Genomic DNA, 9993 nt, shown 5'->3' on the forward strand with positions numbered 1-9993 from the left:
TGTGTGTTAAAGTTCTTGATGGTGAAAGTACCTGAGAAAGGTAAACAGAACCCAGGATCTTTGTGCTACAGCATTCTATTGTTGAGAAACTGTGGAGGTAGAAAACAGAGAGACAGTGTCCTGCAGGACTAAATTCACACTGATTGTTCAAAAACATCTTAAATGTACACAATCTTTTGGTGTTAAATAGACTCAACCCTGTGCTTTGACCTCGGCTTTCTAAGAAACTAAGCAAAAACATGAATTTTATTGTACTGTTCTTTATATGTATAATAACAACAAAGGTACTTAACTAGAACTACCTAACTAGTAACCACCAATCCAAAAAACCCTTATACCAAGCAAAGAAACACTGAAGCATCCAAATGTTTTTTTTTTTATTAATCCTTGACTAAAGACCTCTTGAAGAACTCTTCCTATCAGTATATATGTCCTGATCATTTTGACCCACATAATCTAAAAGCCTGCAGCCACTAGTATCTCCTCCATGTTTCAATGCTGCTACTAGAGACCCACCTTCAGATTCATCACCACATAAAAGCTTTGCGTGCAAAACACTCTGTGATGTGCTGTCAGTGCTGGCCTTGCAATGCAACGTTTAGGCAGCACAGATACTAATACTGGTAACGGGTAAAGCAAAAGCACAACAGCCTGTAGGCAAACGTTATGCACCATGTAAGCAAGCAAGCCACCCTCAACCCTAACTAATTCTAAACAAATTCAAACAAGAAGCTGGTGAATACGAAGCCAACTTTAGCCTCATGGGATAATTGACTGTGTTTATGCATGTATTAAAGGTATAATATAGTGATTATGAATGTTTTTACCTTAAAAAAACAACAACATAGAGCTATTATAAAACACTTTAAGCTTTAGTCCAGTTGACTGAATGTCATCACGCTGTTGGTGAAGCTGTTGCTTTAAGGGCACTGCGGAAGAATGCAGGGGAGTCCTCTTAGATCAGAGTGAAGCAGAGATGACATTTGGTGACCCTTTCTAGAAACCCATGTGATTCCACTCTCTACTCCGTTCTCCTCTCAGCTCTCGGTCTCCCTGTTTCGTTCTGCTCCCACCTTCTACTTTCCTTTCTATCTTACTCCCAAACACACCAACACACACACATAGTGCCCAGAATTCCAGAAGGAGAATTGAGTGTACATGGTGACCTGAAGTTGAAGTGTGTCAGCTGTGTCCTAGTTACAGAGTTTATGTTTTCCCCTGAAGAAGGCAGTGGCAGTAAAAACACCATATAATACTCAAGCTGTGGCATGCTGTGGATGATGGTGGAGTCCATAAGAACTGAATTACACACCCGACACAGGAGAATCTGGACAGTTCATGATCATGGTTGGAATCTCCAAATTGCTTAAACATTTGTCAGTCCTCCAAAGTCAGGTGGTCAGTCACACCTGGTTGACGTAAACCTCGTACCTCTAAAAGGTAACTTTACAGGAGAAGTAAAAATTCTTCAGTCTACATTAATGAGACATTTGGGACCATTTCATTTGGTTGTTTCATCAAAAAATGTCAGCGCAATGTAATGTGCAGTTGGTATTTTTAGACAGTCTTAGTTCTGTCACTGCAGGACTACTCTCGGATACAACGGTTTCGATTGCAGTAAGGCTGGTCTTAGCTCAGCGTAAAAGCGTTGTTTGGACCCAAAGTGGGGAACAGCCGAACACCCTGGTTTCTCTTCACGGCTGCATCTTAGCCTGCCCTTTGACCTCATATGGTGTGGTCCAAGGTCAGTCCCCTGAGAAGAGAGAGAGATGATTGGCTTCCTGTTCAGTCAGCGAGTTGTTTTCTTGCGGATGTTTTGAGGCGGCAGGTTCCACTGGACAGACCTGTGCATGTGTGTAAAGAACAACACACATTTAGTTAAAAACGCTGGCTGTTGTATATATGCACTCCCTGCCAAATGTTTAGGGACATCAGTTGTGTTTGATTGTTACTCTTACTTTTTAATAAGAAAGGTATTAACCCAACATTTAAAATGGTAGAACAGTTACTGATTTTGCCCTCAGTAAGTATTTTGAAAAGTAAATTTTGCCCAAAGAATGATTTGATAGCTTTTATTTTTGTAACTACTGTTAAAATTCATTTTCCCCCCCAGTAATATGTTTTAATCAATTACCCTAAATGTGGTTTAAATAGTTAGAAAAATTCAGACAGTGGCAAGAATGACATAGTTTATGTAACTTTAGGTTTCTGGATGTTTGATAAATGATTGATAAATGAAAATGCAAAGTCAGATTTCAAGCGTGTCTCGGCTGACTGACTGCATCTGAGGTAAGTAATAAATCATACCCCCCATTAAGGACCATTGTTTGTAACATAGGAGTCAAAAATGCAGCTGCACAGTGCCCATTTTCCTGACAGTGAGGGGTCTACCATCATTCTCAAGACAGGGCTTTTTTCAGCTGATCCTTCAGTTATGCTGGTTTTAAGTTGGGCAAAATATAAACAGATTTCTGTGTGTTATGTTAAGTTTAAGCCAACAAAGAAAACATGCTCATGTATTAAAAACATTTGATGAGCCATGTGAGCCTGTTTCACAGACAGCGTATAACCATTCATTATATTTTTACAGTTTTCATAGTTTTCATAGAAAACTAATAGCATAGAATTTCACAGAATTATTTTCATAGAAGTTAAACACGTCTATTTTACTATGGTGTTTGTTTAATATAGTGTCCATTGTAAATTGTCCATCTGTGTGAACTGGTATTAAATAAGGTTGAACTAACCTGCCCATAAGCTGCAGTCGGCGCTATATCCATCATCAGTCTGTTGAAAAAAATATAGCTTAATTACGACTCTGCTTAGCATTTTGCTAATCTTCCTAAAGAATGAGACCTCTACAATGTATCCCAGTCCAAAACCCCACAGGACAACAGAAGCACACATACCCTGCGGATATGCTCAAACTGATGTCACAGTCATCTGAATAATACAATACTTTCTTCAGGAAAGGTCCACAGTCTTACATTGTTTCCATCTAAACTAGATTTTTCTGATGTTTCTGTAAAAAGGAAATCAATCGATTTCTAAAACCTAAATAAAATAATTTTGAAAATGTGAATATAAAAACAAATCCAGATGCAATTTGTTTTGCATGAAGGATTGTGAGTGACACTGAGTGAAGGACTTTAAGAACACACCAGTTATGTCCTTTTCTCAGAAACTAATGTCTCATGTCTCAGCTATATTTAAAAGATGCAAAATGAATGGTCTTCAATGACATGAGGGCCGGAAAATGCTGTCCTCCTTGGCTACGCCTAAGGCTTTGATACACATTAATGTGCTTTTGGGTATCTAGGGCCGATCAAGAAAGCCTGCAAGTATTTACACTTTGCACAGTGCTTTGGCTTTTCTATAGTGGAATTCACCTCACACAGTGAAAGATGACATCAGTCGACTCCACAAAAATGCAGAATAACACACGAACACAAAGAACACTACAGCACCATAAAGTGCTATAACATTTGAAAATGCACCCCTGCTTTAAAAATACATGTTAAATGATGTGAGAACCTCATGAACACCAGCAACAACAAATGAATGAGAGCAAGCCTTCATCACAAACTATTGTAAATGCCACTTCTTTCAGTATGAACATTAAACAAATGAACAATAATCATGTATTAAAATGTGCAGAAATTTGTTTGTTAAATCTAACCATCAACAGGGTCAAAATGTGAACATATCCATCCATGTTGATATACTGGTAACTCTGCACCTTGCTGCAATGGTTCTCAAATTGCAGGGCAAGGATAGAGAAGAGTAGGGTACAAACTAAAGGGGGTCAAATATGAAGGGTGACATTTCTGTGTAGTTAAACATTTATAAGTTGGATCTGTTTTGTCCTTACTGTATTCTCACAGCAGTCAAACATTTATAGACATTTTATTAAACATTGGACTTATTTGGTTGCAGATTTTGTTCATATAAAGCTCTTTTGGCTCAAAGAACGAAGAACTGTATTGAATTACCAAACCTTTTAGCGGCTGTTATAACTAGCTCCTCAACAGTAGTACCATTAGCACTTGCTCTACTTTTGGCTCAGTTATGTTTTCAAATGATTGGACATTTACATTTTAATTTGTAGCAGAGGTGTTTAGATTGCTTGTGTAATAATGTTATGAATCCGGCTAAAATATTTTTTTAAATTGGACTTGCCCTGCTCTCCTCTACTCTAGGATCAAGTCAGGTAACGAGTTTTATACAGTAGTCAATAAGGACTACCAGTCTACTGCCAGTCCAAAAAATAATAATAATAAATAATAATAATTCCAGGTTCTCCAGGTGTGTGCGTGTGTGTGTGTGTGTGTGTGTGTGTGTGTTCCAGTCTAGTGCAAATGGTCATTTGAGTTCAGAATTGTTCATATTGTGGTAAGTATCTGACCTTTATGTGTGGATGGGGTTTGGGCTGCAGTCACATTGCTGAGGTCAGCAGGTAAGCCCACATACACTCCTCCATAGTTCCTCCTTTTCTCATCCTCCGGTGGAGGGTCCTCGGTCCTAGTGGACAAAAGACCATGTTGGCACGATGCCATGATACAGAGGAGAGAGCAATGTGTCTTAGTTCTTCAAAGAGAGCAGGTCCAGTTTAATAACATCTGGACCAAGTGCTGAGAAGAACATTTCTAAAGTCTAGCCGTGCTTGATTTGGTAGAACTTGTTTTGAAAGTCATTAGGCTGAAGGCTGCATCCCTCCTACAGAGAGCCGTGATTAGCAGTCTGGTGTATGGGCAAGTGCTGGCGGAGAGAGTGGTCACTGATGAGAGCTGCATGTCACACACTCTAAAGGCCTCATCAAGGCTGGAGACAAGTGCGTGTGTGTGTGTGTGTGAGAGGCTAGTTCTAGGAACTGTTTGAAAAATAACAGCCTGGGCTCTATCCCCTACTGCTGCTTTCAGTGCCAGTGTGGGTGTTGATTGACATGCCTTTCCAGGTATCCACACTGACTGAGCAATGCATGAGCCTTTGCTTGGGGCATTGAGAAAGGGGGGGGGGGGGGGGGCGGTGCGGTGGAGGCAGTGGGTGTATTGACAACTAAACCAAAGTGGCTTAAGAAGAAAAGTCATGCAGTGTGTGAATTGTATGGCTAACAAGCACTGGGACTTTCATGCAGGTTTGACTTCTACTCACTCATCTTTGGCAGCCTCTGGCGAACCTGTAGAGGAATAAAATCAAACATTAGATCACTTTTATGACCAAGACCAGGTCAGCGCTCAGGGCACACGCTAAAAGCAGGACACTGCTGTCAGAGATGATATCATGGTAAAGTGCTTGCGCACTCAATCAATGATCTGCACACAAATGTGTTCTTTCATAAGTACTGTTGTATGATTAGACAAGCTTGATAGACAGTTGGGGGGAAAAAAGCTAACCCAGCCCAGTAAACACATTTGTAAAAAGTTCTAAGCTTGTTTTAACTTTCCAACTTGCCAACAGTTCCTACAAAGTAATTATTATAATTATTGGTGGGGGGAGGGGTGTCTCCATTTTCTTTTACTTTAATTACTATGAAATTCTCCATAAAAAAATACGAGTTGGCAATAATCCTAACCTCAGTGACAATTGATTAAACAATGACATTAAAATATGAAGAAATGTGAGGTAGAATGGTGTATAAATGTCCTGTAGGAACGTATAAATGACACAGTTGGCAGGGTGATGAGAACTGTTGTTGGGCAGATTTGGAGCCAGTGGACAGATCACACACTCTGCCAGTCCACATTATATCAACCTAACGATGAGTCATCAAACAGCCTCTGTGTCTAAGCGTGTGTGTGTGTGCCTTTAGTAGATAAAGTGTACTAAAGGTTACAGCATATCTTTTGGAGTTCAGTACTGTCTACAGATCCTAATATACATTACTATTGAGAAATATTCACCGAGTCACTGCTGGTCACTATTACTAAAAAACCTCCTGTTTCTTTTCTGGAGCAGAACAAGTACACAACACATCTTTCATTAAAAACAAACAAGAATTTTGGTGCACAAGTTACATTTTTTAATTTACTGGCACAGACCCCATGTATTAAAATGTGCAGAAATTTGTTTGTTAAATCTAACCATCAACAGGGTCAAAATGTGAACATATCCATCCATGTTGATATACTGGTAACACTTCACCTTGCTGCAATGGTTCTCAAATTGCAGGGCAAGGATAGAGAGGAGTAGGGTACAAACTAAAGGGGGTCAAATATGAAGGGTGACATTTCTGTGTAGTTAAACATTTTCAAGTTGGATCTGTTTTGTCCTTACTGTATTCTCACAGCAGTCAAACATTTATAGACATTTTATTAAACATTGGACTTATTTGGTTGCAGATTTTGTTCATATAAAGCTCTTTTGGCTCAAAGAACGAAGAACTGTATTGAATTACCAAACCTTTTAGCGGCTGTTATAACTAGCTCCTCAACAGTAGTACCATTAGCACTTGCTCTACTTTTGACTCAGTTATGTTTTCAAATGATTGGACATTTACATTTTAATTTGTAGCAGAGGTGTTTAGATTGCTTGTGTAATAATGTTATGAATCCAGCTAAAATATTTTTTTTAATTGGACTTGCCCTGCTCTCCTCTACTCTAGGATCAAGTCAGGTAACGAGTTTTATACAGTAGTAAATAAGGACTACCAGTCTACTGCCAGACCAAAAAAAAATAAATAATAATAATAATTCCAGGTTCTCCAGGTGTGTGCGTGTGTGTGTTCCAGTCTAGTGCAAATGGTCATTTGAGTTCAGAATTGTTCATATTGTGGTAAGTATTTTTTTACTTTTAAGCACAGTCCATCCATATATTTAATGTTAGCCTGCTTCAGCCATTCCACAACCACCTTTTATTTGCATTTTGAGTCTGTTGGGACACCTGATCCAAGTGATGAATTCTGAGGTAGACAATATAGGTCTTACTGTACAGATCTTCGAAGGTGTTTAGAAATGGAGGCAAAAAAAGTCTGCAGTGAGCTTCTTGGACTTTCCAATTGTACTGTGTGCTGTCAACCAAACTCGTTTTAGGTGGGCACTGAGAAGCCACTAGCTGTAGTCAATCACGATCACTAACATTAAGTTAAGAGGCTTTGACACTGGCAAGTAATTTCAGAAAAGCACCCCAAAAATGTAACTTGTTTTTTTTTTTAATTAAAGATGTATATTGTATCTTAATTCTGCTTCAGAAACAGTTAATAGAAATAGATGAAAGTCTAATATTGCACTGATATTTATGTCAATACGTAATGATGAGTATATCTAACCTCTAAACAAAACTGTCATACTCAACGCTATATACACTCATTAACTTATTTATTAGGAACACATGTACACCCCCTCATTTATGCGGCTGCAGGCTAATGCATAAAATCATGCAGAAATGGAGAAAAAAGACGCAATCTCAGAACATTTTAAGCGTGGTGTTATTGATTGTTGGTGCCAGACAAGATGGTTCAAGGTTTTCTTGAGATTGTCAGCACAGCAGTTTTTAGAGTTTAGTCAGAATGGTGTAATATAGAAAATAACATGCAGTGAGTGGCAGGTCTGCAGACAGTTACACTGTCTACTGATGGTAACTGTCTACTGATATTTAGGTCGAGGGACTGTGTGGGCCATGTCAAAATCTTCAGCTTGCATCTCTTGAAGTAGTGCATTGTGAATTTTATCATTTCATAATTGTGCTGCAGAAGAAAATCATCTTTTGTGATGGTGTGATGCTGGCTTCCAGAACTTGCTGATGGTTAACTGCATTCATTTTTCCTTCTACCACTGAAATGTTCCCCATGCCACTGGCTGCAGCACCAGCCCAAAGCATGAACACAATCCCATGCTTAACAGATGGAGAGGTGTGTCTTCAGGAAAATCTGTAGCTGTTTTTACACAATGATGCCTTTGATTATGGTGGTCAATCCATCTATAGAATGTGTTTGTAGATGCTCCTTTGAAAATGAAGATTTTCTTCTGGTTGCTCTCCCCGGTCACATTTGTGCTGGTTTATATATATATATATATATATATATATATATATATATATTACACTTTGTAAAATGAATTGAAGGTTTCACAAAGATCTGAGGTAGACAGTCGATCCATATCTAGATGTGCTAACAGAGTGTGTGGCTGTAGTTCGGATGGTTACTTGGCCACATGGTCACATTAAAAGGATTACATCTAGATTTCTCCTTTGTGCCTAGTGCACTGATCTGTGATATTTCACAGGAGCAGCAATGATACAATGTGCTCTGAGCAGACAAATTGAAGGTTGAATTATTTGGGCGCAGAAACTGAAGACAAGTTTGTAAGAGGTTCTTGTGCTTAAATGCTGTGCTTAGCTTAATTCAAACATGTCTCACGTTACTGTGCCCTCATAGTTTAACTTTGGGTTTATCGATTTACATTCATGGCATTTAGCTGATGCTCTTATCCAGAGCGACTTACAAGGTTACTCCTATTACAGATGTGGGCCGATGTAGTGTTAGGAGTCTTGTCCAAGGACTCTTATTGGTGTAGTGCAGCATAGTCACCCAGACTGGGAATCAAACCCCTGTTAGCGCACTAACAGGTAGTGGTGTTAGCAGTTGCGCCACACCAACCACACGTATCTATCCAATACATGTTGTTCCAGAAACTCCTCAGAAAGTGCTTTGGATTTACCAATCAAGAGCAAACCAAATGAAATGACTAAAGGTTTAAATAAGACATATTCCTCCAAAATCCTCTCTAACTATAGCTTGTAAAAGAGATTTTTAGTGTATCTGAACAAGAACCCGGTGATGTGAAGCACAAACATTATTTGAGCGTCCCCTTGTGGATAATCGTCAGCCTTCTAAATGTGATCGAGCAAGTGAGGTGAAGCTGCAACTTGTTTGGCTGCAGTGACAATAGTTTGAACGTTTCAACGACAATACTGCATGTGTTGAATATCAGAATATCAAGACATACCTTATCACTGAATATGGACAGGTACTACTGTCACATTTTCATAAATAAGTAAAAGCATTCTTCATTTTTAATTCCTACACCAAACCATTACTGAGCAAATAGAAGAGATCTACAATGTTAACAACACCCATATTGATTTAGACTCATTCATGCTTTTTAAGTTGTTTCGTATGGGTGTGTGTGTGCGTGCGTGCAAGTGTGTGCCACTGGATGAGTCATTCTGAAGCACTGCTCAGATTGCTGTCAAACTGTTCTAGTGTTCAGCGAGCACGATGGAGCTGCTGGTCAACATCCGCACGCACACACACACACACAGACATGCAGACATAAACACAGGCACAAAAACAGATGAAACGTCACACGAATGACATCATCTATCTCTCTGTGACGGGGATCTGGGTGCACTGGTTATCTACTCATGTATAATGACAACAAACGCAAGCTATAGCTGTCAAACTGTGGTTCAACCACTGCAGCTCCTCATGGAGACAGTAGAAGTGCATCAGATTGGTATGAAGTGTTTAGATTGTTCCTGACAAATATTCACCCCTTTACAGAACCCACTACAGCTGCATGGAGATCCCCATTCATAAAACAAGACCACAAAGCAGCATGAGGCACACAGTATGCTGCAGAGAGAGAGCGCGAGAGAGAGAAAGAGAAAGTGGGATGTTCACTCACCTCCGGCCGTGCTGGTTGCTGTGGAATTCCCACAACCCATCCTGCAGAACACAAAAGGCACAGGAGTGTAAGATTTTTAAAAAAAGAATAAAAAAATAGAAAGAAATGGGTGAGACACTGAGAGCGAAAAGGGAGAGAGAGGATAAAGAAGCTGTTGGGGTGGGGGGGTCTGGGGATGTGTGTAGAGGAGAAAGAAAAGAGCTGGTGAGGAGAGGACTTAGAAGGAAAGAGAGTGTGGCAGATTGTCTGTGGAGGGGGGGGGGTGGAGGGAGAGGGAGGAGAAAGGAAGGGTAATAAAGATGTAGGTGGAAAGAGGTATTCCCTTACCCGGTCAAGGTTGCCCTGGTAACATATTGAATGTGTTTGGGGG

At 39.7% G+C, this 9993-nt stretch overlaps 1 protein-coding gene across 1 annotated transcript; it reads right to left on the reverse strand.

Moving 5' to 3' along the window:
- Window positions 1-368: 368 nt before the first annotated feature.
- Window positions 369-9674, reverse strand: LOC140550056 (overexpressed in colon carcinoma 1 protein homolog). The gene is made up of 5 exons (XM_072673853.1): window positions 9624-9674; window positions 5152-5176; window positions 4406-4521; window positions 2748-2787; window positions 369-1844 (listed from the first exon to the last, which is right to left on the reverse strand). The coding sequence occupies exons 1-4, from the start codon at window positions 9661-9663 to the stop codon at window positions 2783-2785; spliced, it is 186 nt and encodes a 61-aa protein (XP_072529954.1). The 5' UTR covers window positions 9664-9674; the 3' UTR covers window positions 369-1844; window positions 2748-2782.
- Window positions 9675-9993: the final 319 nt, after the last annotated feature.

The sequence above is a fragment of the Salminus brasiliensis genome, chromosome 2 (genome assembly GCF_030463535.1).
Source record: "Salminus brasiliensis chromosome 2, fSalBra1.hap2, whole genome shotgun sequence".
Lineage (NCBI taxonomy): Eukaryota > Metazoa > Chordata > Actinopteri > Characiformes > Bryconidae > Salminus > Salminus brasiliensis.

What these genes read in the sequence shown, in the direction of transcription:
- LOC140550056 (XM_072673853.1), bottom strand. Translation starts at nt 9,663, where the DNA reads ATGGGTTGTGGGAATTCCACAGCAACCAGCACGGCCGGAG. An exon ending in AGCAACCAGCACGGCCGGAG is followed by an intron (nt 5,177 to 9,623) that starts GTGAGTGAACAT and finishes ATTCCTCTACAG; the next exon opens with GTTCGCCAGAGGCTGCCAAA. An exon ending in CCAGAGGCTGCCAAAGATGA is followed by an intron (nt 4,522 to 5,151) that starts GTGAGTAGAAGT and finishes TTTGTCCACTAG; the next exon opens with GACCGAGGACCCTCCACCGG.